Below are 26,505 nucleotides of genomic sequence, written 5' to 3' on the forward strand. Positions count from 1 at the left end.
CTACAAAACAAGATGCCATTTTTGTTTTTGGCAGTGGAGCAGTTAAGCAGTTCTGAGGTACTTTTATTTGTGTATTTTCATTTTATACTATGTGATACCTCTATTTCGCTGCATTTCAGAGGGAAATAACGAACATTTCACTCTGCTACAACTTACTTCAAAGTATAGTGTATATATAGGTATATAGACTTTGCAGGTTCCAATTTTCATTCAAAACTTAAAGAAGCTTGTATGATGAATTTTTGCACATGAAGATAAAATCAGCTCCATCTCAACCAACATTTAACCAAAATTAAAATGTTGCCTGCACATTGATACATCATCAGTGTTACCAATCTAATAATTTAAGATGATGCACAATAATACAACACAAAGGCCATCAAATACTTTCACAATGAATATTCTATTTAAATTTTTTTTGCCACATTCTGCCTATAAATCCCCCCTAAATCTCACACACTGATATCTCTTTGCCCTCATGTCTGTCAAATATAAGGCTATAGCCAGCAACAGGTTAGCTTAGCTTAGCATAAAGACCAGAAACAAGGGGAGGCAATGTGCTTGGGTGTGTCAAAAGCTCACAGAATCTGCCCACCAACATCCCTAAAGATTATCAATATTTAATATCTTTTTTTGTTTAATCTGCATAAAAACCAAGGACTTAAAGCAGCAAGTTATATGGAGGTTTTGTGTCAGAGTGTCTCTTGGTCAAGCACATTAACTTTCAAGTCTTTACCAGCAAGAAAACAGTGCAGTTTATTTCCCAAACTGGATGAAAAGGATCTGAATATATTTTCCACCACAGTAAAGAACACAATAACAGCATCAAACACAACTCAACCAGATCTTCAACTTGATGCTAATTAAATGACACAATAATACAACAATAATAAAACATCTCAGTAGTTTCGGTGAAATGCACTCTTGTCTGGCGGGAGATTTTTCAGCCGGTAAACTAATCAATCACTTTCGAGTCCACACGTCTCTGTCCACTAATACAACAGAGAACTGCTTCAAGGTAAATAGCAGAAACTCAGAAGATGGATGGAATTGTGTTTGTCTGAAATAAACGGGGTAATGACTGTCCTCACACATTAACTGGTCTAAATGTGACGGGATGAAGGACACAAGAGAATTCTGTCTTTGTCTCCCCCAATCTCCTCCCTCCTTCCTCCTCCTCCTCACTGTGCCCATTATCTGAATGGGCACACATGGACGTGTCCCGCAGTGACAGGTGCCTGAGACGCGCCCAGACCATCCCAATCCCAGCAGTCACATTCACTCTGGCTCAGACAATAGCTGATGTGCTGGGTCATTCCCAGCATCGCCATTTATCCGCAGTGGAATACGTGTCAGTCTCTTTGTATTAGTCAAGTCGGGTGGAAGAGCTGGTCGTCGCCGCCAGGTTTATACAGCGCGGTGGACGGATCTCAAACAAGGGCCGTGTACAAATACTATCAAACATTTCCTAGAAAAAACACATTGGTTTTCAAGGGTGGGATCACACCTAAAGTTTGCTTTCTCAGTCTTATCGGTGAAGCCACGTAGGCCTGAGACGAGTCGTTGATTGTTAAACAATGAATTGATAAAAATGTTGTGCAAATGTAATGTTTTCATACATTTGAAGCTTCTTTTAGTGTTTGCAAATGAAACATCAAATGTCTGTTGTTGTCTGTTTCATTTCATTTAAGTGATTCATTGGATTAAAGGACTGAAGTCCTTACACAGTTTTGTGTCCCTTGGTAGTTACTGGTTCCATGTTCGTTTTGTTTTGTAGTTGTTTCAGCCAGATCAACACCTGTCGAAACTGTATTTAAGACATATTAAGGCCTAAAATTCAGATTACTGACCGACCAGCTCGGCTCACCCTCCCCTTCCAAGCATGTAGATGAAACCTACAGTGCCCCCCAAAAAAAGCCAGCGTTGGGGCAAGTGTTTGTCTGTTCTGGGCTACTGCAGAAACATGGCGGTACAACAGCCCGCCTTCCGTGGAGGAAGACCTGTGCTCTCTGTAGATACAAAGGGCCCATTCTAAGGTAATGAAAGCACAACAAGTCACAGAGGACGGAGAAGCTGGGGAGGCCATAAATGACAGTAAAATCTGGTAGAGAACTCTCTTCATTCATTTAATTTGTCTGTTTTCTTTGCAGCTTCCTTCTGATATATCATAATGTAACCTAATCTTTATCTGCAACTGAGCAGAAACACCAGGTATGAATACCAGAATGAACAGACATGACAAAAAAAGCTGTGGCATTCAAATACCGATTCAGAATTTGACTGTCAATGTTGTGAATGACAGCCCTATTAAACAGTCTCTTGTTCAAGCTACTTTTCTGTCTTGTAAATCATTGCAAATTAAATACTTAGGTTGTTGTTCAGACATCATGCAGGGCTACAGGAAATCGTGACTGGTGTTTTCTAAACTGTTTTCAAACATTTCATTGACTGTTTAATTTAAAAAAAATCTACAAATTAAATGCTAATGAAAACAATCAATTGTTCCTGCTGTAGTGCAGACCGAGTAGCTTCTGAAAACTCTACACACACACACACATCTGTGCACCCTGCAGTGCTGCTACATGCTGCATGTGTGTTATTGTATGTTGTATGTAATTACCATGATGCTATTATGAGGGGCATCGTGTGCTGTTGTCTATAGAAGTTGTAAACTACTGCATTAAACGCACAATACACAAGTTCTGCTGCTGGGTGTCTCTCTCACATAAAAGCAATAATGAAAGAGGCAGTTTCATTATGTTGTAAAGTAGCACGGGATTATGGGACTTGTTGTCATCATTGTTAAGCCACTGCAGATGAAAATCTGTCTTTATTATTCCCTCCTCACTCTCTCTCTCTGTGTTTTTTTCCCAGAAGTTACAGAAACTAGCAACTAATAAGAAATGCACCGTTACCTTAAATAAATTATAGTAAATTATGGATTTCTCTCGGTTTGATCATAGTTGGAAACATTTCGGACAATGTGCGTGCTCAAGTCAACAAAATAAGTATCAATAATCTAAATGCTAAATATTATAGCCTTGATAACTAAACCACTGAGTGAATTAAGAATAATTTTATAAAAGCCTCTGCCCAAATAACCCAAACTAAAAGGTAGACGCAGAGTTACTTTGCACTGTGGATATAAAAACTGCAAAGCCTCTGAATTGGAAGTAAACATTTATGCAGAACGATCATATTCACCTGTGTTCTTCTGGGCTCCTCTCTTGTGGGCGATGAGTAGTAATATGGAGAGGGCTGTCCAGACCCTGGGAAAAGTCAAAATAAAAAGAGCAGTTTTATGGTTCTTGCAAATACATTTCATTTCATATCAGTGAAAAAGTCTGCGCATCCCCATCGGGCATATGTCTGTATTTAGATAGAGCAGGATCAAGAAGTGCCGTGCTGTGCTGGGGAGAAAAATAACAGCAAATAATTGAGTTGGTCACTGATGCTCTATTGTTTACATAGCCTGTGGGATGGGTATTTTTGTTGGCACTTCATCCAACCGGTGGAATCCTGAAACACAATTTCCACTTTGCTATGTAGCGCATGGACTGTTGAGGCTGCAGCTCATTTTGTTTACTCTGCCTGCCCCCCCCTTCCCTGCTCCCGCCAACCAGCGTAGGCTGGCGAGAGCTCTCGACTGGCTGTAGTATGTCTGGGTACCCACTCACTGCCCCTGTCTGCACGCTGAAACTTGGGCCTGCTAACAATGGCGCCATTGTAGAGTGTCGACCACTGGCCGGCCAGTTCGCTTTACCGCTGCACAGACCATCCACAGCACAAAAACAGCTCTGAAGGACTCTGAATTAAACTGACTGACTGTCTCTGGGCTGGCAGGCTTTCGTAGAGATGATAAGAGAGGACCGTCTTGGCAGGGAGACTAAACTGGCCATGAAATCTGCTTGGAGTATTATGAAGGATAAAATAGATAATGCCCCGCTCAGAGAGGACCACAGGGTGGCCTGTGATTACAGATAGTGTTACTGTTTGAATAGGATTTTAAAGACTTCTGATATGCAAGCTGTAAGCACTTAAATAGCTTTCAGATGTGTGCGTTGTTTAAGTACCTGTATACTGGTTTTTATGGATACTGTTGTCCCCTTGGTAATTATAAAATTGCATAGTTGACTGCGCTCTCTGATAATCTCTGATAGTGTCTCTATGCTCTTTGATGCCCAGCATGGCAGGAGACGACGTTGCACTGGCAGCTGTGAAGACAAAGAAGCAAAAACACATTTGAACATTAAATTCCAGAGGTTTTCCTGTTTCACTGGCGGTGTCTATTTTCATCTGGCAGCATCTGCGGTGAACTGGAGCCTACCAGGGTGGTTAACTGGGGACATCTGAATGGTGCTGGTGGGCAGGGTGGGCTGGGACTTGAACCGGTCACGTTCAAGAGTTGACACTGGTGTGAGGAAATGGTTCTGGTTCCATCCGTCCTGTTGGGACAAACAGAGAGGAAAAGTGGTGGTTTGAATAACTAGAAGAGAACTGGATGTCATAAAACTCTTGTGTGGTATTTTTAAAGGGATAGTCAGTGTGCGAGCTACAGTAGCATGCACCCAGTTAAGAGAAACAGAGAAGGGTACCAGCACAGAAGTTCAGCAGCATGAGAGTGTTATATTTAGAATAGTTGTACTGCTTTACCTTGCTACTAGACAGCATTTTCTGATATAAAACAGCTATTATATAAGCCAAATATTGCTCTGTCCAAACCAACCAAACTCCAAAGGAGAAATAAGTCATTTTATCTCACAGAACACGGGAACTGTTGGTCTACTGCTGCCTCGACTTGCTGGTCTGTTTGTGTTACTGTGTGACTTCACTGAATCTGAGGTAACTATTTTAAACACCAAAGTCACACGATGACACAAACAAACAAACTGTCCTGTGTAAAATTACGGATTTCACCTGTGAAGTTTGGTTGATTCGGAAGAAGCGATGTTTGGGCTTATAAAACGGTGGTTTCCCATCAGAAAAGGCTGTCTGATGGGAAAGTAAAGCAGTGAAAACATTCTAAATATACACTTAAACTATTATTGTATTTTTCAGGTAGCAGTACATTGCCAAGCTTCTGTGCTGGTACTTGCTAGTAGTACTAATGCACTGACTGACTATCGATAAATACTTCATACAACCCCACTTTAAATAATCTGAACAATCCCTTTAAAGAGGCACTATGCTATTAAAAGTGCTTTTAATCTGGACATTTCCCACCAAATTTCGTAAAATCAGCATTTCATACCCTGAAAACAGCTAAACATGCCATCTACCTTGCAAGACCAGTCCTGACAAAGTCGACTATTTGGGACATAAGTATGTCATGAAATTTATATTAACCAGCTTAGACCTAGGGGACACTTAAAAATGCTCATTCCCCCACTGGTTTCTTTGCTCTGTGCTTTTTATAACCTTCTGACCCTTTGATATTTAAAAGGCCTGGCTTTCATTTTGTCAAAATCCAAAAATGTTGTCCACACTTAACAATATTGGGTTATAATCATAGGCTGCTGCCATCAGTCCCATTGTTCTTACTTTCTTATAGATGGTACGTAGATCCCGGTACTGCCACAGTGTGTTCAGCACCTGAGCAGTTGCTTTAACCACCTTCATAGAGTACCTGGAAAACAGACAAGAACATAAACACACATTTCTGAGAATTCCTGAATCACTTGAACCTCATTTTAAAAGACACTGTAAATACTGCAGGACAGCATGATTGAAGGAAGAGAGTGTCCTCAGTATGTTTCAGCCTGGAACATTACTGAATATATAGCAGGCTGGAAATAGCTACAGCACTGTTCCATCATTCCACAGGGACTTAAAACCTCAATGCACACAAAACCACCTTCCCTGTGGCTATATTAAATGCCTCTGTGAGTGTTTGTGTAAAACTCCCACTGTATAATGTCCAGGACAGCTCATACAGCCCCGCCACCAGCCACATATGGCTGATGACTGTTGTAAGCAGTGCATTTGAGCATGTGCACATGTTAAGCGCGTGTATCAGTGTGTGTACTCTACGCCCTCACTAAAAGCGACAGGACAAATAGACGCCGCTGTAACACACCTGTCTCCTCTGCCCTTGGTGATGTTGACCAGCTTCTCGATGCCGCCCGTGTCGGCCAGGGCCTTGGCGTTCTCCATGTTTTTGCTTGTGACCTCGTGCAGGGTGCAACAGATGGCCGCCACGGTCTCGTCCGACAGCAGGGTGGTGTTCCCCCCTGGGAGACGATTGACCAGGTCCCTCATTGCATACTTCCCTGAGAGGGAGGAAGGGACGTGAGACGTGCAGCTATGACATACTGTACAGCACGTTTGTGAACATATGCACAGAGAAAAGAAAGGAAAAGCCACCACACATACAGACATTCATTACATTTTTTTGCATGTTCCATAATGTATAAGTGGATGTGTGCCACAGTGACCTGAACTACATTTTGTTATTTTCACATCATGAATGATACATTAATTTTGCTTGAGACTGCAGTGAGGTAGGCAGCTTTCCCAAATGACATTGCGTTATCATCGCAAGGACGTCGGACTGTGTGCGCATCCTGGTGTTGAAAAAGGATTGTTTCCCCTATCTCTCCTCCAGCAGAGCAGCCCAGCTGAAGGTCCTGAATACATGCAGCACAAACACACACACACACACACACACACACACACACACACACACACACACACACACACACACACACACACACACACACACACAACCAAAAGCACCTTAAAACTAACACTGCATCTCCTCCCCCTCTGCCTACAGGCGTCACCCCTGCATTGCTGGAACTGTAACTCCTCATTAATTCCACAGAGCGAGCACATAAAAACTTGTTTTTCATGAAATGAGACTGTTTCATGGAAAAGAAGGGGGCTGGAGTGAGATGAAAGGAAAAATAACTAGTAGTTAAAATGGTTACACAATGCCCTGCTTCTGTTTCTGCATTTAACTATAAAAAACTGATTTTAAACACGTTCTTTAACTGTCAGCAGGCATGAAGCTGTTCGGATGAAAATTGTTAAATATACATATTAATATAAAGTTGAATGTCAACAATACTGTGTGTCTTTCATTGTCCACTGTATTTCAGTATAATTCTGATCCATGTTATATCATTATAGTATCATATAGTGCTGCAGGGATGACATATTTTTGTAGGCCAACCAAGAAGTTAGCATTGCTCTTGTTTCCTCCACAAAAAGCCAATGAGATTTTTGAATTAGTGTCAAAAATAAGTGTTGTGACGACACAAAAGTTTAAGGGATTTGTAAATTTTGTTTGGCAAGATAATCTTGACAAAGCAAAACTATATTTATGATTTTTGTTGCATAATTACAGTCACCTAAGGTGAAAAGCTAATGCTAATGGCTATAAATGAACTGCACCATGGTCACATGACTTTACATCACTAGTGTTGTCTCAAGTGTGTATTCACCTAGGTATTTTAGGTCACAGAATAAAATGTGAAAATCTGTTTAGCTTGTTTTAACCACAGACCTAATTTCAGGCATTCATTCCTGCAGCAGTCTAAAAATCCTACAAGTATATAGATAAAACATTTGTGATATACATAAAATTGTGCAAATATTGATTTATCAATATATATCAATTCATATAAATACTAATTTTCTGCAGTACTGATACACTGGCACCAGCAGATGGATGGATGGAGAAGGAGAATCTGATCTGCGAGAGGCATTTAGAATAATTTTACAGAAACAGCCAATCCTCTCGTTGATGGTCTTGTTATCCTGTGTAGGTCATATAGAGGCAACAGTATTAACTGAGACTGTTTCATAACCAGTTAAAAACTCCTTGTATTAGCTTTGATATGTTAATTTATTATTAAAGGCCTGATCTAACAAGAAAAAACAAATGTCTCTACAAGGGTTAGGTTTCTCATAGTCATCTAAAAACTTTTGATATTAATTTGTTACATGATGGAAATATTTCGTGTGGTTTTGGCGAGGGATGGCGCCTGCAGAGCGTGCAGTAGGACGAGGACTAATCCTAAATGATAGCTATTTTTGCGTTGCTATCAATATAAACAGAGCCTCAAAATTAGCAGACTGTGATGGAAGCAGAGGAAGGTGATAGACATAGCGATCAGGTGACTGTAGTCTGTCTGCCCACCAGGAGAGACACTTTGTGGTGCACTGCTTGCAGAATGCATACTTCTACTTTTCTGACTGTAATCTGTTGTTTTAACATCATAGATGACGAAGAAAGGCATTAAAATGTGAGATAAAAAATATTACACTCATGTAGTCTGTATATATATAAAAAAACATTAAAAAAATGGATATAAAGGCGAGCAGCTGCACACTGTGTGACATCATCAACATGCCCACTCATGAGACTCTGAGCTGCTCTGTTCAAACATGGTTCACCCTGGATTTGGACTAGCAAGCTGGCAGGGTTAAGTCCAGGGCTGCTAATACAGACATTTGTATGCATCCCTCTGTACCTCTAGGTAGTGTCTAGATAATTGCAGAGTTGCAGTGCATATGAGACAGGGGTTAAAGTTAGGGGTTAAAAATTCCAGGACTGTGACAACACTAATCTCAATATTCATGTTTTATGCATTATGTATGCATACAGCAACATGGAAAGTAAGAATCATTTGTGTATCATCTTATCTGACTCGGTTGTTTAACAGTGTGACTTCTGACCTATTAGCTCCTTGTTCCTGACATCCAGTGCCATGTTTCTCAGAGCAGTGGCCACTGAACACACCACCCTGTCGTTATCCATCCGCAGCAGCTCCACCAAGATGGGCAGTCCCTTCTCCTTACGCACCGCTGCACGAATGTATGCCGCAAACTGTGCACACAAAAACACAAAAGCATTAAGCCTTCGAAAGGTGTAGACGCTACACAGGGAAATAGTTTGTCTTGAGGCGGATATTTCAGCATGTGTGATTCCAAGTGTAAGAAGAGGTGAGCTGTTAAATCCTTTCTAACCAGCTGAATAGATGCTTGGTCTCTGAGGATATCACATTTAGCAGTGTGTATAAAAACAAAGGAGAATTTGTGTGTTTATTTGTGCGAATATAAATACGGAGATATTGGATTTATACCTTCCAGTTTCCCGCTGACAGGTTCTGAAGGGACCCAGCGGCGCCCTCCAGAGTGGCAGGATTCGAGCTCTCAGCCAGCAGTGTCAAGTAAGGCTTGACCACTGAAGGGTGCCATAGCATCTCTGCACCCTTAGGAGACTTGGAGAAGCCGGGGATGGGTCCCACACCGTCCCACTAAACAGATAACCACAGCAATTAGTCTGAATACAGAATGTCTAATGGATTAGAATAAAAGCAGAAATAAACATTATATGACAGTAATGATATGATAGTTGAGGTACTGGTGTAAATATACACAATGTACAACAATTATTCCTTCAATAATGGCTATTTTATCATCATAACTCATCATTTAGAAACTAAATGTATTATTATCTCTACCAAGCAGGTTACATTTTTGATGCTGTTTGACTGACTCTTGGCAGGACTGCAGAAAAATTTCTGGCCTGATTTTCATGAAACTTGGTGGAAAGGAGCAGCACGGTCCGAGGAAGATCCCATTAAATTTTGGAACAGATCAGAATCACAGGTGGACACATGAATTATTTTTCACTTTTGTTAACATAGAAAGATAGAGGACGCAGACCTCCGTCAAGACTGAGTGCCCTTTTAGTTTACATTTAAAATAGTTTTGGCACCAAAAACATGATTAAAACTTTGAGGTCTCCACGGTGTTACATGATAGGGTCAAATTCTGTTTTCCCAAATACCCTTCAATTTATTTATTCATTCATTTATTTTTCCGATTCAGAAAAGTTCAAGTGACTGTCGGTCAGACTGAAACACCTCTGTCCAACTGGGCTCACATTTTTCTTTGTGCTCTCTGCAGTCTACCTGGATTGAATATATTTAAACTGTGATTTGTCAGTACATATGTTCAGCTGATATTCAGTCAGTGCTCACCCACACAGACCTTGTATTTCTGTTTCTTATACTGTTATTTAACTGTAGCTCTGAGTTGTCTTTGTGCTCTTTTAGTTGTCAGCCTGGTGGAATCATTGTATAGCACTGAACAAAATATTACTTTTTTACTAACCCTTCATACAAAACAACCTCTATCTGTAAAGAGGACTTTTTACAACTTGAAAGCAAGAAAACCAACCAAGAACATTGAATGACTATATCTAATCAAGCTTTATTTGCAGGTTATTCTTAACGTTTGAACAGCAGTGTGTAAAGTTGTCAAAAGTATAAATAATATTTCAATACCACGTTTAAAATAATACAAAACCCATTAATTATAGTATTGGAACTACTGAAATAATATAAAAAGTTAAAGGAACCTTAAAGAATTTCTAAGTGCTCATTCAAGACCTCAGTTCAGTTAAGTCTTTATTGTCCGGCCTGAAATTTGGCTTGCAGCAAAATCACACCATGTTCAGTGACATTTCTATAACAGCACTGTGTGCAGGGTGTCAACTTAAAAAAAGAAGAAAATTATCCTACAAACTTTATGTGCCTTGGACTTTTTTCTGTTTTTGTTGTGGTATTGAAAACGGTATGGAGTTTCAGTTTTTATACTATTGAAGTTTAAAGTTCTGGTATGGCGACAACTCTAGTGTCGTACATGTTGAATAAATAAACCTTTTGCTGATTTGAAAACTGCTCGGAGTCTCTATTGAAAAACTCCACACTCACTGTCTCTTCCTGCAAGCTCTTTTTTTTCTTCTTTTTCTTCCTGCCCCAGCAGCTGGAGTCCACCTCTTTACTGGGCGACTCGCTGCCCAGTAAGCCGTCCAGCTCCTGCCCCCCTGTCAGTCGGGACGGCGGCATCTCCAGCTCCAGACGATATGACAGGTTCCTTAGAGTGCAAATACAGTTCTCCACAATCTGACGGCAGACGGAGGAGGGGAGACAGGGGTTTGTTTGGGTCGTTACAGCAGCGGCTTTTAAAAATCACCATGACAAAAGCTTCAATACAATAAATTGTGTGAAGCACGCTACAGTATCTACAGCCAGTGTGTGGTGCAAAGCCCTGCTATTTGCAGCGTTACAGATCGATTAGTTATGAAATCTAAGGGTTAGAAAGAACATCTGGACCAGAGCTAATAGATTTAATTTCATGCTGTTTGAGTACTGTACAGGTTTAGTCTCGAAGAATGTCAGTGAGCATATATGTTACAAAAAATTAAGATGCGATGTCCACATGAAAGATGAGTCACTTGACTTTTTACATTTTTTTTTACAGTGCACAGATTCATGTCTGAGAGATTTCACTTCATTTCTACGGTTACCATAGAAAAATGTTTAATATATGGTAAACCAGGTCAACAACCTGGCCTATGAATATCTACTTCTTTGCATGTATGAGTTTTGCTTACAGAAGTACATGAAGTAGTTTCTGCTGCTGGATAATGTAGAGTCATTCAGACAGAAGCAATAAAATGATTCAAACAGGGTTAAGTAGGATTTTTCCCCAGAGCCTCTTATCATGTGTTAGCATGTTTCCCTCCTGGCTGAGTATCTGTGTGTGTCTGTGTCTGTGTGTGTGTGTGTGTTCGTGTGTGTCTTAGTGCGTACCTTGCTGTCGAAGTCAGAGGTGTTGACGCAGGCTTTGATGACATAGAGTAGTGAGTCAACTAGGCCCTCACAACTGCGCATCTGTTTTCTGGCCTCCTCACCAGCTGAACTCAGGTTCCTTGAAAATACACACACATCACACACACACAAATGCACACGCACACAAATAAATTAGGCCTTTGATTTGGGGCTTTGCTCAACAAACAAATGAGCATATGCAAATACACAAAAGGCAGCTGTGTGTGTGTGTGAGTGTGTGTTTTGTGTGTCCCACTTGAATGTGTAATGTGGGTTTTGCCATCCCCATACACCATCCATTATGTATGAAGTGTGTGTGTGTGGTCTGACTGAAGTCATTATAGCACTTTGCTGAGTAAATAAGGACCAAACTAAGTGTGCTCACACTCACAAACAACCCAATCCATGTGTGCAAAGATGTGCAGACACACACATATAAACACACTCATTTTATCTGGTTGTCACCAGTTAAAGGCTAAACTCTTTATGCATGACAATGCCTTCAAAGGAAGAAGCCCCAGGAAAGAATAATATTATATCAGTGGCTGTAACAGCCGATGAAATGACGATGGCTTTGAAACAAGAGACAAGAAAGGTCCCAATTCTTGCTTTTGATTAAAAGACGCACAATTACCAGAGTTCATGCAAGTTTTCTATTTATATTCTGTATTAAAACAATTGTTTATGCAGAAGTGGGTAGTAAGGAGTTACATTTACATGTACTCAAGTAACTTTTTGAGAAATTGAATTTGTCAGAATAGCTTTAATGCAGCATACTTTTAACTTTTACTTGAGCAAATTTTTTAGAGAAAGTCAGTTTTACTCTGCTACATTTGGGTACATTCTTCATGCTACTTATATTTCTTTACTATCTTATGCATTCATGATCCTTTGAGGCAGCTGGTCTGCTGGTCTGCTTGTGCTCTGTCATCCTACTGCAGGCATGTCCTAACGTGACTCTGTTCAAAGCAGCATAATGTCTGAAGCTACGGCAGGAGTAACGTTAATGTTATGGCTTTGAAACAGCACGAGCTAGCAGCTGTTATTGCTCAAAAATACATATGCTTTTTAAGTGTTTTAAATTTTAGCGTACTTGATTGTATTTGAATTATCAGCATATTTCAAGTGTGTTAATGATTAGTTAACTTGAGGTTTGTTATTTTGGAACAATATTTTTTTACTAGGTATATTTTAGTTGCAATTTAATTGTAGAAGTGAAATTAAAGCACTAATAGTGTATCACAAAGCACTGGAATATAATTAGACTTTTCAAAAATAAACTCAACACCATAAGTACTTGCAACTTAACATAGTATGGTTACATTACACTTAGTCTTGTAAGTACAATGAAATACCACTGTAAGTATTGCAGGATTAGTATATTAATTTTAGTACAATACAGTTGAACTTCATATTTTGAACTACACTTAATATATACAGTACTTGAAATTAAGTAAAAAAGTACAAGTATAATTAGAGTAACTTTTGTATTCTTAAACTATATTTCCAATACACTAAAGAATACTATTTCTTTACATGGGTAATTTGGCTTGAGGACAGTTTTTAGATTATTCTGACTCTATTTAGGAAATAGAGATAAGCATGTGAACATGATTCTTCAATGGTCTCTAAAAATGTCTAAACTGTGGGTGGAGTTTATGTTTGTGGTGGGTCACTCCAGTGTAATATTTTATTTGAAGACAACGTGAAGTTCGCAGTGTGAGCTCCATCCACACTAGATGTAATAGCACCAGTTGGCCACCTAGGGGTGCTAGTGTCAAGTGTGTGCATCAGGTGGTTTACCTCAGACAGCCAGTGGTGTTCCTCAGCACCAGGGAGGAGTGGAACTTCAGCTTGTGGTCATCGTCGAAGGTGGAGCTGCTCCAACCAGAGTGAGGGATGATCACAGTGTTGGTCAGGGTCGTTAAGGCGTCCCGAATGATTGTCATCTTGACGGCGTCACATGACGACAGGTTCCACAGCACCCCTGCGGAGACACCAACAAACCTCCAGTTATGTCAGCTGTCATGTGCAGTTAGAGTAACCTGACAGAAATACCAACGACTTGGGCTTTTAATAGCTCAGAGTGTGTGCCCATGAAAAAAAAAACACATAAAAACAAGCAGAGGCAGACAGACGCACACACACACAAAGAATCCATGTGAAAATACTCCTCTTCACAAACCGCACTAACATCAAGTCATCAGACATTCACATCAAATTTCATCTAGGCAGAATATCCTCAGGGCAAAGATTATTAGCTTGAAATGCAAAAAAAGAAAAAAGAAAAAGAAAGAGGACAGGGAGGAGATCCATATGGCAAAGGCTCAGTCATCTGAAATTATGCCATCATTTCACTCAATTCAAATATACTTTTGGTAACCACTGATAATCATGCACAGTCCTGGCAGCCTTTGATGCTGCATCTGTCAAGGATTAGCCAGCATGTAGCATGTTCTTCTAATTAGTTGCCTCTTGCTTCTAGGCTTATACTAAGGCACAGGCTGAGTAGGGCACCAACCACCTTGGAGGAGGCTGTATGAGCTGGAATCCACTATAAAGACATGGAGCTAAATACTAGGCTTATACTGAAAAATGCTGCCACAACAAAACTACAGAGTGGATGTTCAGTATGCATGTGTGGAGAAAAAAGAGAAATTGGTAATATATTTACTGTAATAAATCATAAAATGACCATGATATGTCATTAGAGATGACGGAAACGTGCCTCTTTTGAAATTTCTATCCCAGCCTGTAACTTGTGTTATTATTTGCTCGTTTCACATTAAATAGAGTTCAAATTGATGCCAAATGTTCTGAATGAGGTAAATGTCTGTTAATGAGTCAGAAAAAATCATTAATACTCTTTTAGAAAGAGTAGATGTTTATAATTATTAGATTGAGCAATATCTTAATGGAGTCTGGCAGGCAGAAGGCAGGCAGTCACTGATCTCGAACTCCAGCACTCCAGAGTCTGAGAGTGTTTTTTCAGAGCTGGGATTTTGTTTACAGGATAACAGGCTTTAGCTTTTAGCTTTACATTTACAGACAAACTGACAGTTAATCAAGTTACAGTGGAGGACTCATCGTCACTTGTTATCGTCAAATTACAATGTTGCATCCATCTTGCACTCCTGCAGGGTTCCTGCAGCATGCCTGAGCTTCCTCCAGTCTGAGGAGCACAGGGCAGGAGGCAAACAACTCTCTTCAACCATAGATCGTACATTTAATGTGTTGAATCCTATTTAATGGCTACAACTCCCTATTTTGACTGTAGTACTAATTTTTGGATGTGCAATTGCAACATATTGCTCTGCTAATGTTCCAAATGTGGTTGCTCACAGTACAAGAAGTACCCTGGATGTGTGTATTTGTACCTCATACACAAATAGACCTTATTGGGAAAGATCAAAATAAGCATTAGCTTTTCTGACTTCTTCGCTCTGAACCTAACTGTTTATTTAAACTCAGCACGCTGCCCCCCCCCCCCTCTCTAATTGGACCAATGGAGGCAATAATAGTCTATAATATGGCCCAGGAGCCCAATTCAAACACGCTGCTGGCAAGAAGCTGCAGTATATAGACAGATATGTGTCTGCCAAGCAGCGTCTCTTCCAGTCATTTCATCAGCAGCCATTATCCTTATTAACAATACATCAAAGTGCTTTAAAACCAGTTAAATCCTTAAAGGGTGACTCCATCTGCGTTCTTGTCTTAGTTTTTCAAATGGAAACGCCCACTCAGTCGTTAGCAAAAAGCAGTGACCTTTGTTTTCAAAGAAGGCTTGGCTGATTGTACTTCTGAAGACAGTGATTGGGAATCATTATGGAAGGATGTACTAACCCCCTCATATAACAGCCACCATAAGCTTCTGCATTTCAACATTATACACAGAACATATTTTACACCAGAAGATGCCATTGGATAAACAAATCCATTTCAGATTTTTGCCCAAGATGCAAAACAGAGACAACCTCATTCATATGTTCTAAAAATGCAGTAAATCAAAACATTATCTGGGCTCAATACTGGGGACTCTTAACCCTTTAGACCCCAGGGGAATTTGAAAATCTTGCTGCGGTTCACTGAGAATCTAAATGAGCATTTTCCCTCTCAACCAAAATAAATGTATATATCTCAAAAACAGAAATAAATTGACAATCGCAAATTATTTTCATTCAAAACCTAACCCTAATTTCCTCTTTAATTTGATACCAAATAAGTGGCATGTCTAGCTTTTTAGACTAAGTATTTAAAAAAAACAACAAGTAGCACTAAAACGGCTGCTAATTGCTATGATGGAATGAATCCCAGTCTGCCTACACAAGAAGAGAAAGTAACTTCAGGTCAATTTTACAACAAATATATGATCCACAACTTTTCTCTCTGTTTGCTTCCTGAGTCAACATTCAGTGTCTGACAACAACAGATCCTCAAATAGATAACACTGTGCTTTTAAAGTAAAAGAGAAACGCCCCACACTTTGCTCCACACAGCATGAACCAAACAACATTAACAAGACAACAGGTGAAAAGATGCTCCAGCTGGGGTGCTATGGAATTTAGAGGGTTACAGAGATTACTGGGTCTAAGATCCTCTGTTCACCGGGCCATATCTTACATACTTCTTACCAAATGAAACAAGTTGCAGTTTATCAAACAGGCCATGACTGCTGGTGATAAATGTCTAACTTTGTTATGGAGATCCTCCCCCTCTCGCCATGTGTCTTAAAGACATTTTCTCATATATGGTATCAGAGCAAATTATGTTCAATCTATAAAGAAAACCAAATCTCTTTGGTCTGATTTTATGAGCTACATAGGTAATGTTACAATCAGTTGTGGGATGACACAATATGTTTGTCATATGCAAGCATGCATTTGTGTAGACATGTATATTTTAATTTCTATGTACTGATCTGTGTACATCTTGTTTTTATTTTACCCACTATATCCCTTTTTTGTTGTTTTGTCTTTTCTTTCCCTCTGATACCAGTGCTTTTATGCTGGCCTTTCTCTGGGGGTGGGAGGAGAAAAAGAATATTGTTAAAAAAAAAAAGAAGGCTTGGCACATGATGCAGGCTAGGGAGTTTATATGTAGCACCATCGTCATGCAGAAACCTACGTCAGATTTCATGGGAAAATATTTTTAGAGGAGCTTGGAAAATAGCATATTGATGCTAAAACATACATACTGCGCTTAAGATGTGATTGTTCTGACTTGAATACATATGTAACACGATTGAGAAGCTACAGAATTCTATAAAAAATGAAAAACAAAACAAAAATGAACTACCGTTTAAGTGATCTTTCATAATTTCATTCTAATACTTTCAAAAATATCAAGACAAAACTGAGAATTAAGTGTCACTTGGCTCTTGAAAGTTAGTATGCAGCATGTGCTTCTTATCAGAACCTGTCAGCGGTGTCTGTGGGGCTGCATGCCGACACCCGAGCATCAGGTGGGCTGATGTCTTTGCTCCACTCAGCCAGTGGGATACTTTTCAATCAAATCCTTGTGTGGTGATCGAGCTCTGTTCCTTGCACAAGCACATTCAGGCCCGTGTTTGCCTTTCTCACGGGATACTCGGACACACAAGTGTTGCCCTGACATATGACCACTAAGGCGGTGATAACACATAAATTCTCACGCCTGCTGACCAACTTCCCAGGTCCTTTTACCTCCACAATCCACTACCTTTCTCCACACCCACTCTAATGTCAATTTGTAGAACGTTCTCTGCAGGTTTTCAGACAGGTCCGACGGAGGCAGTGGCATGTCGGTGAAATCAACAGACAAATTCACTGAGGTGTGTCTGACAACGCTGTCAGTGGTGCAACACCAGCTGCAATACTCATAAGTCATATCTGACAGACAGAGCAGACTTCTGTGTGTGTGTGAGTGTGTGTGTAAGAGTCCTAAATAGAGTTCACTGCTCCATGGCATGTTCTCAGGTGCCTTGGCCTGGCTTTGAAACACTGACCCAATGTAAACACTGTTGTGACACCAGGCCAGTAGTCTAGCAGAGCTGAGCTCCAGAGAGAGGGAGCGGCTCAATACAGAAAAAAATATGAGCCCCGTTAGAATGTCTTAACAGCTATTGAAGAATTGATCCAAAAACTAACTGAACTGAAAACTGTATGGACATTTTCCTGACACGGTTGGCGTTATCTGCAACCATTCACCAGTTTTACTTGTAAATCAATGTCAACCCTTTACTCCAAGTTTTCCTTGATTCTCCACCTCCACTTTTTCTTGTCTTTTGCCACAAGCAACACTGCAAAAACTTAACAGTACTGGTTGCAACTCTTTATGACATATACTCTCATCTATATTACGAGCATATAAAGAGACTGCTTAAACAGATTCATAGTGGCATGAAAATGGTAAGCTGAATTACAGCTAGAGGACACTCATTTCCTTTTGCAAAGGTGCAGAATATGGGTGTATTTTAGGCCGATTGCTTTCACATCAATTGTAATGAAAAACACTGGTAAGGTCAGAAATCTTGAGGAAAACTGAGCTGGTACTACCCATACAGGGTGCTTGTAGGCCACAGAGAGGAGCAGAGTAGAGGATTTTGTTTAAATTTGTTCAACCTTCAAATCCGCCCACTCCCCTGAGTTGGCTGAAGTGAAGTCTAACAAGCTGACAATTCAGTTTGATATCAGGCTAACTCAAAACTGGACTTTGAAGCAAATTGTGAAGCTGTGTGCAAAAAGCTAGTGTTTGTTTTGTCCTGTTTCCACATTGCCAAAACCATGATGACCTTATTCTATCTGGATTTAATTTAGCTGATTTAATCTTCTGCTTTGGTGTCGAGCTTTGGCAACCTATCTTTAAAGAACAGAACCTCTCAGAATCAGATTAAATTGTCTAGTTAGAAGACTGATTGGTGAGTCACAGCTTAACTTAAGGGTCCCTTTACAAAGCAAATAACCAGCTCAATTTTGAATGCCGACATCCACTCTTTGCACAATGAATATTCAGATTCTTCCTTCTGTATGGAGGTTCCCAAGGAGTAGAACAAAGTGCTATAAAAACAGCTTTGTTTCAGCAGGCATCACTCAGATAAACAAGTCGTAGCAACGCTGCACAGATGATATACAAGCAATGTTCGATTAAACAATTAACTGACTGATTTACGTGTACCTGCATTTTTCTTTTCCGTTTTGCAGGATTTATTATTTAATTTTTTTTAGTTGTTATTTTTCTCTTTTTAAGTCCTGATTATTGGAGCCTTGATTACTATATCATGTCTGCTGTCTGGGTTGTTTGTAAAGCGTGTGTCAAGATAGATGCCTTGTCTAGTGCAAACCAAATCTATGTACAGACACAAATAAGATAACCTGAACCTGAATGTCAGAGGTTAGATTATGAACCTGAGATCATGAGATTAACTACAACCATTATCCCTGCATGATCTAATCTGTAGCAGTTCATTAAAAACTCGCTTTCATTCAGTGTTTGGAGAATATTTCTCCACTTCTTTGTATTCATGCCATTTTCTCATCTGCTTAGGAAGCCCTTAAGCCTCTTCAAACTCCTCCTTACTACTCCCTGACATTTTTTTTCACCTTAAGAGCTTTCTTAAGGGCTAAGATTTTTTGTGAATAACTTTTATCTTTACCAGGTCACCAGGAGCAATTCTCTGAATTAGGAAGCTTTATGAATATGGTCCCTTTGTTTGAGAGACAAATCTTTTCAGCCAGCAGTCTGAAGCCGAAGCCAAAGCCAAAGTTGCTGTTTGCATTGAAAGGTCATTGATTGTATTGAACACTCAATACCCACTCAGTTTTGTGTGACTCCTAGCAGTCCATAAACTCAGACAGGTAACTTTTTTCCAATACGGCACAAGGATTGTCTACTTACTACATTCAACTACTTCAAATGTTTCTTATTTACATGTTATAACCTGTTAGCTAGCAAACTAGTCACCCAAAAGCTGCTTTTCCCCAAAGTAGAATAATCACAGTGCATTTTCATTTTTTAATGCCACCATTTTTTGGGTTGATTCCCAAAAAACTGGCTACTCCTTTGACAATCTTTGTCTCTTAAATAATAGGTCAGCATGTCATTGACTTTGTGAAGCGTGGAAACTAGATGGGCATTTACTTCACTCTGAGAAAAGCTGCTGATCATTCAAAAACTGCCCAATTTATTAACCTTTCAGTTTTGGGGGGTTGAACTGGAAACTTGTCAATGCTGCATCGACCAAAACTCAGACAAGCAGCTTGGTGTGTGCTTTTGAGGTTAGTGGGCGTTTCTAATTTTCCCCCTCATGCAGTGGAAGTCAGTGCATTGCCGCTTACGGCTATGAATGGATTTATTCTTGGATCAAATTTAGTTTCTCATTTGATGAAAAGGTCTTAACCTCCTCAATACAAACACAACAATCCATGCCAACACTTGGCGACTGGGTTCATGTGTGTTGAAACTATTCTGCTTGTCTTTGGAATTGGAAAAAGTTGCACTTTTTCAAAGCCGTGTTAGTTTGACAAACTGGAATAAATAAAAATAGTTAAGTAGATAGACTGAGACATATTTCCAGTTCGCCATTTTCCAGAAAACATGTTTTTGAGATGTTGATTAGCTCGCCTTATGAAGAACAGAGCTGGAGCAAATACAAAAAAACATCAACAACAAGATAGTGTTAAAATATGCAGTCTTAATTATTTTATTTCATATTTCACTGTTTTGTGTGCAGGTCTGCAGTTTTAGAGGTATAAAAACAAATTTTAATCTTAAGGCTAGAATCAGTTGGATTTGTCCAAGCTGTCTGTAAACACACTAGAAAGAGTTTATTGTCGAGTCTCATTCCGACAATGTCAAATACTGATGTTTTGGGTTGTTAAAGCATCTCAAGCACAGCAAAATAGTGAGGAAAATCAGAAAATACAAGCAGAGTCTCTGTAGGGCCTCTACAGATACCACTACCATACTTTTAGTGGCTCCTAAGTGATCACTGAAAGGGATTAGGTTTATTAGGCTATACATTCGTTTTTAGGAAAATGTTGCATATTATGACTTTAAAGAGTTTGCCAGTTTGTGAGTGTGCAGCCAACTCCAAATGTAATTGAATCTGTCACGCTGCCATCAAATAAAACACTTTGTGCATATATCAGTACACTGGCTGCAACTCCAAATCTCCACACCAGAATAAGAAGTTTGTGAGTTGTAATGAAAGACAGAACCCCAAAAAATGCAAAGACGAAGACAATACAAGCTACAATAATGGAAGAGTGCAATAGTACATGAGGAAAACGATGATAAAGAACTGGCTCAAATACTATTTTCTATGAAAGAGGAGATGAGGAATTTAGGTTCATTGCTTAACCAAACAAGATCCAGAGATTTGTCTTTTCTAGCAACAGATGGGGAGTATAGATGAGTGCATGGAAGCCAAATGAGTGACTCTTTTTATTTAACAAAAATCGTTTTCTGTAAGAACAAAGAATTATCTTCAAATACCCTCAGCTGCAACAAACAAGCTGTCAAAAGCTCAAACACAATGAAATCATGATTAAGAAAGTAGTCGAGTTTGCCAAAGTAAAGCCAAGATAAGAGCGGTGATGTAACATCTAACACAGGGTAACAAAACATAGCTTTTGTGAGGATGTGTGTGTGTGAATGTGAGTGCCAGTTTCAGGTGTCCCTGGTATATGGAGCTAATGACAGTGCTGTGAGGCTTGGCCTTTTGATCTGAGGGGCTGTTTGAGGACAAAGCAATAACCACAACAGCTGCTGGAAGACGAGGCAGGTAAAGGAGCTGAGGTCGCTTCTGTGTGTCCCCACAACATGACCTCTGACCTGGAGCGAGGGGGGGATGCTGTTCATGCAGCCAGTTCTAATGAAGCACAGGTGGCATCTGGACCTCCCAGCGGAGTCAAGAAGAAGCCACTGACACAATCGGACTCGCCCCCCCGCCCCGGCTGGCTTCCTCACTACCTTTGACAACAATGCTTTCGGAGGCATTAAAATTAATTTATGAATAATTTTGCTCAGACAGTTTATAAGTAGAAATGAGCTGCTGGTGAGTGAATGATTTGCGTCTGCACCACTTAAAGCTCTGGTGTGGGATGCCCTTGTCATCCAGCTGAAAGCTCTTTATGTGGATTGTTCTCATCAGATGTAATTAACCAGAGGTGATGCAGCACTGCTGACCTTTTCTAATTGCTCCACATCCTGGGGCCTGCACCACCAATTAGCCACAGCAGGCTCACAGACTAGTGGATGAAAGGGGGAAAAAAAACTTAAAACAGAGCTCACATTAAAGATGGTTATTCTGATTGGGCGGCGTGTCTGCGCAAGCTTTTGGAATTTGAATGAAAGGAGTGAAGAAAACATTTTAGTGGTTTTCAGCCATTAAATCCTGTGTGTGTAAATGGGATGTTTCACATTATCTGGAGTGGGGTTGTATGAGGTACTACGGAAGCTAAGCAATGCATTGCTGTAAATGGAGTCAGCAAAAAAGGTCCACCTAAAAAAAGTAATATCAGTTTAAGTGTACATTAAATTTTGAATATTTCACTGCTTTACTTTGCTGTCAGACAGCCTTTTTCGATGGAAAACTGCGTTTATATAAGCCAACTATCACTCTCCAAAACAACTTAACTCCATGGTTGAAAGTAATTTTACACTGCAGGACACATGAGTTGCTGGTCTACTGCCACTTTAATCGGTTAGTGAGTTTGTGTTATTGTGTGACTTTTGTGTTTTAAATGGTTAGTTTGGCTTCAGAAGCCATGCAATAACTTGAGCAAAACTAACAGGTTGAGGTAATGTTAGACCCACAACCACAGACTTATTATAGAAGTAAACAGGGTGATGCTGCATTTTTCCCAATAGCCACTCATTGTATTGCAATAATTCCCTCCAGATCCCCAGAGGCCACAATTATAAAACAGATGACTGTGAAGCTGTTGACAGGACACCTCGAACTGCAAACAAAGTTTCTGTTATGAAGCATGGATCCATGGAGTTTTTCTATTTCTGAAATTTTCCTCACACACAAAAAAAAGCTATTTAAAAACATGTGACATCATCACAATGTAAAATCTATGGGCCGAGTGGGAACTTGTGGGCAGGGCCAGTGATGGAAACACTACTGCACATATTCAATGGCCCGTATTACCAGGAAGTAAATCCAAAAGCTAGCTTATGCACCATGCCAGCAACGCAATGGGCGCCATCTTTGCATTCATTATCTAGTTCCATGTAATCTATCAACAATTCCTGTGTTCTGCAAGGTAAAATTACTTTTTTCAACCATAGTGTTTGATTAGTTTGGAAAGAGTGATATTTGGCTCATGTAACAGCAGTTTCTCATCAGAAAAGCCTGTCTGACAGCAAAGTTAAGATATGAAAATATTCTAAATTTAGCGTACACTTAAACTGTTATTGACTTTTTTTAAGCGGACCTTGCACATTGCATCCATGCTGATCCCCTTCTCTGTTTCCCCAAACTGTGCTTTAACATGAGCTGAGACAAATAATGCTCCTTCATAATGTTGATTATTTTCTCCCTGAGTAAGTGTTGAGCAAAGTAAACAGACACTTAGTTGAAACTAAAGACAATCTCCAAATGGTACAGAGTGTTGTGTTCGTACTCTGGCTGTATTGTTTTCCTTCGAGGGACCACTGCACTGTAACCTAAGACCATGTTAGAGCGGGGGCTGGAGTCGAGCTCAAACAGCTGACTCAGCCACCTGGGAGCCAAATGTCTTGGCTTGCTTATTTCTGTAGTGCTCCACCCTGATCCTAAACAACATGGATTTATACCCTGTTTGCAGAGCTTAGACGACACACAGTCCGATGCAAAGAGGAGGAGACTGACAAGCAGACTGTCAGGAGCCGTTGTTGTCAGACAGAGAGGGAGCTAAATCTCTCGGCGTGTGAATCCTGTAGAAATGTCGCTTAATTTCTTTGCGCATATCGTAAGCAGTAGTGACAGCAGTGGCAGCAACTTACGGAAAAGCCTAAACGACTCAGTCACTATGACAATAATAATCTTAGAATAGACCATGCTAAGTGTTTAACTGTTTAGTCAGAGTATCATAATTTATTCTTAATCTCTCGGAGCAACATAGTATGGTTAACCATGATGTGCAGCGCTACATTCAGAGACCACTTCTAGAGTCATGAGCAACTAAACAGACACAGTGCTAAAATACCCCCAGGGTTGTCAGGTAAATAATTCAGCATCTTCTGCAGTCCTCCTGTCCTGCTCTAACCTCACTATAATGATAATAATAGCCTTATTTTTATAGCAGCTTTCAAAACAACCTTTACAATGTGCATCACAATCAGGACAATTAAAAATCAAACAGGAGAATGATCATTGTCAACATATAAAAATAAAACAGCTCAAAGAAAAATAAAATAATGGATTAAAGTACACATAAAAGAACAGATAAAATAAGTAACTCATAAAATAATAAAGTAAAAATGAGTCTTTAGGGATGACTTAAAAGAATGCAGTGAATTTTCTACTCTAAGTTCCTAAAGGTATTCCAAATGGCTGGAAAAAAAACCCTGTCACCCTTGGTCTTTAGCCTTGGCCGGGGAATAGCTAACAGGACCTTATCAGGAGACTTCAGGCTATGGGCTGGTGAGTAGTGGATTAAAAGCTCAGCCAGGTGGTACCACACCATGCAGAGCCTTAAAAGTCAAGGCTAAAATTTTAAAATCAGTTCTAAAACGGACAGGCAGCCAGTGAAGGGAGGCTAAAATAGGGGAGATATAATCATGATTTAGAGCTTTGGTTAAAAGTCCAGCGGCTGCATTTTGGACACCCTGCAGCTGTGCAATCATGTTTCGGCCAAGGCATGTGAACACAGCACTGCAATAATCCAGATAAGAAGTGCTAAAAGCATAAATGATCATTAAAAGTAATGAAAGATGTAATTCTTCAGATATTTCTAAAACGTAAAAAACACGACAGAGTTAGCTTTTTATCATGAGGCTGCAGAGTCTACAGATCTCCTGAGGATCAGATCTGGGTGGGCATGAGCCCCTAAACAAAATTCAACAAAATGCATGGTGCTGGATAACAACAGTGGTAAAATGGCTCGCTGATTAACCGATTTGTCAATCAACCAAACGTTAAACAACAGTCTTGGCAACTGATTTAAAGGGGCCTCCCTTTTTTGGGGGGTTTTCAAATGCAAACACCCATTCAGCTGTTAGCAAAAAGGAATGATGTAGGTTAAAACATTGATGCCCTCCCCTTGTGGAAAAATGTTTTTAGAAGACATTTACCTTGACCAAAATTTGAATATTCATATTTTAATACATAAGGAGCACTACTGGGGAGCTGCAGAAGATGTAAAGACCTCCTAAACTAATGGCTCTACCCTTTAATCGTTTAAACCTGCAGTATTTTTTTGGGTGTATTGGAGACAGCAGAAACAAATTGTGAATGCAACCCTGGTGCATCAACACCTGTTGAGTTAATATTGTTGACTGATTAGAAAACAGCTGCTTATTTAAATGTTTAGTAGTTCCAGAGAAACATTTCCATTCATTTGGAGTTTGGGTACACATGATGAAGATTCACACTCTTTTAGGTCTGATTTTGGTCTCCACCACCTCCTGAGGTAAACATGTGGCTCTTTAGCTGCTAAACTCTCCACTGTGTTCCTCAGCTCGTCTGTCAACTGTGTTAATCAACTTTTCTTCAGTGAATACGGCGGCCTGATATGTGATGATTTTCTCTGTTTTAAAAGATGTAAAATTAATATTAGTTGGGTATTTAAAATGATGCACTTTCCAAATATTGTGTTTGTGGTGCTCAAACCAAACTTGTATATTTCCAACTTGAATACCCAAAGGTAAAAAGGTAGCCTGCACACACAAATCTTCAGGACAAAGTTGACTAATCTCAATTTCACCCTTTATTCTGGCCTTGTCAACCAACAGGCTACTTTTCCGCCTACTGGCCTTCATTAGAGCAGGTAAAATGACATTGACATTGATTGAAGTGACATGTCAACTTCGTCCTGAAGATTTGTGTGTGTGCTACCTTTCTACTATTGGGTATTCAAGTTGTAAATTGAATATCTTTTGGTTTTGGACTGCGGTTTGGAAAAAGAACAAGCTATTTGCAGACACAGCTTTTAACTCGCTGGATGACAGGAGCATTATAGTGCATTATAATGATGTGAAAGAATGTGGGGTGGAAGGATGAAGAAACAGTATGAATAGTATGTAAACCATCAACCCCATATTTTAGTCCATATTTTACAAAGTGCAGATACATTTTCCACATGTGCTGACTTACCTGTGACAAGCTCCCGTACTTCTGCATCTACAGTCTTTCTCAGCAGGCGAAGCAGAGCTGGGATACCTCCTGCGTTCCTCACAGCAACCTTGTTTTCATCCATAGATTTACCATAAACAAGGTTCCTTACAGCTCCACAAGAGTTTCTCTGGACCTCAAGGACCTTGTGGTCTAGAAGGTCCACCAGATGTTTTATTCCTCCCAGTCGACACACCTATGGACAATGTAAATGAGGTTACATACACGTGTCAGTTGGGGGAAAGATTCTTTGTATAATGTGGAGAACAAAATCATGCATTTATTCATGTGACAAGAGAATCTACACACAGGGAAATTTATTCATACCAGATACAAATTATTTGGAAAAGTAATGCTAATCTATGACCACAGAAAAAAGCCTTAACCACAGGAGATGGTAGTTTGACAGACTAAATTTACATTTTTCTCTGGAGAAAAGAATGAAGTGTACAGGAAAAAAAATGATTATATCAAAACAAGCTTCCTGCTATTGTTGTATAATATGAATGTTTTTGTGATATGTTGACTTTTATCATCTGAGAATGAAAAAGACATTGTTAAGATATCTGATGTCTTAGT

The 26,505-nt window shown here is 39.8% G+C and overlaps 1 protein-coding gene across 13 annotated transcripts in view; it reads right to left on the reverse strand.

The window, feature by feature from the left end:
- Positions 1 to 26,505, reverse strand: part of pkp4 (plakophilin 4) — a 123,989-nt gene that overhangs the window by 1,854 nt on the left and 95,630 nt on the right. For all 13 annotated transcript variants that reach the window (XM_084725228.1, XM_084725229.1, XM_084725226.1 and 10 more), the window contains 11 exons: positions 25,909 to 26,122; positions 13,431 to 13,614; positions 11,610 to 11,727; positions 10,728 to 10,919; positions 9,090 to 9,263; positions 8,683 to 8,833; positions 6,077 to 6,269; positions 5,542 to 5,626; positions 4,328 to 4,445; positions 4,074 to 4,214; positions 3,205 to 3,269 (listed from right to left, as the gene is read on the reverse strand). In XM_084725228.1, coding sequence (XP_084581354.1) covers positions 3,205 to 3,269; positions 4,074 to 4,214; positions 4,328 to 4,445; positions 5,542 to 5,626; positions 6,077 to 6,269; positions 8,683 to 8,833; positions 9,090 to 9,263; positions 10,728 to 10,919; positions 11,610 to 11,727; positions 13,431 to 13,614; positions 25,909 to 26,122 — 1,635 coding nt within the window. The remainder of the gene's footprint in view (positions 1 to 3,204; positions 3,270 to 4,073; positions 4,215 to 4,327; positions 4,446 to 5,541; positions 5,627 to 6,076; positions 6,270 to 8,682; positions 8,834 to 9,089; positions 9,264 to 10,727; positions 10,920 to 11,609; positions 11,728 to 13,430; positions 13,615 to 25,908; positions 26,123 to 26,505) is intronic.

The sequence above is a fragment of the Lutjanus erythropterus genome, chromosome 8 (genome assembly GCF_056507025.1).
Source record: "Lutjanus erythropterus isolate fLutEry1 chromosome 8, fLutEry1.hap2, whole genome shotgun sequence".
NCBI classification, from domain to species: domain Eukaryota; kingdom Metazoa; phylum Chordata; class Actinopteri; order Lutjaniformes; family Lutjanidae; genus Lutjanus; species Lutjanus erythropterus.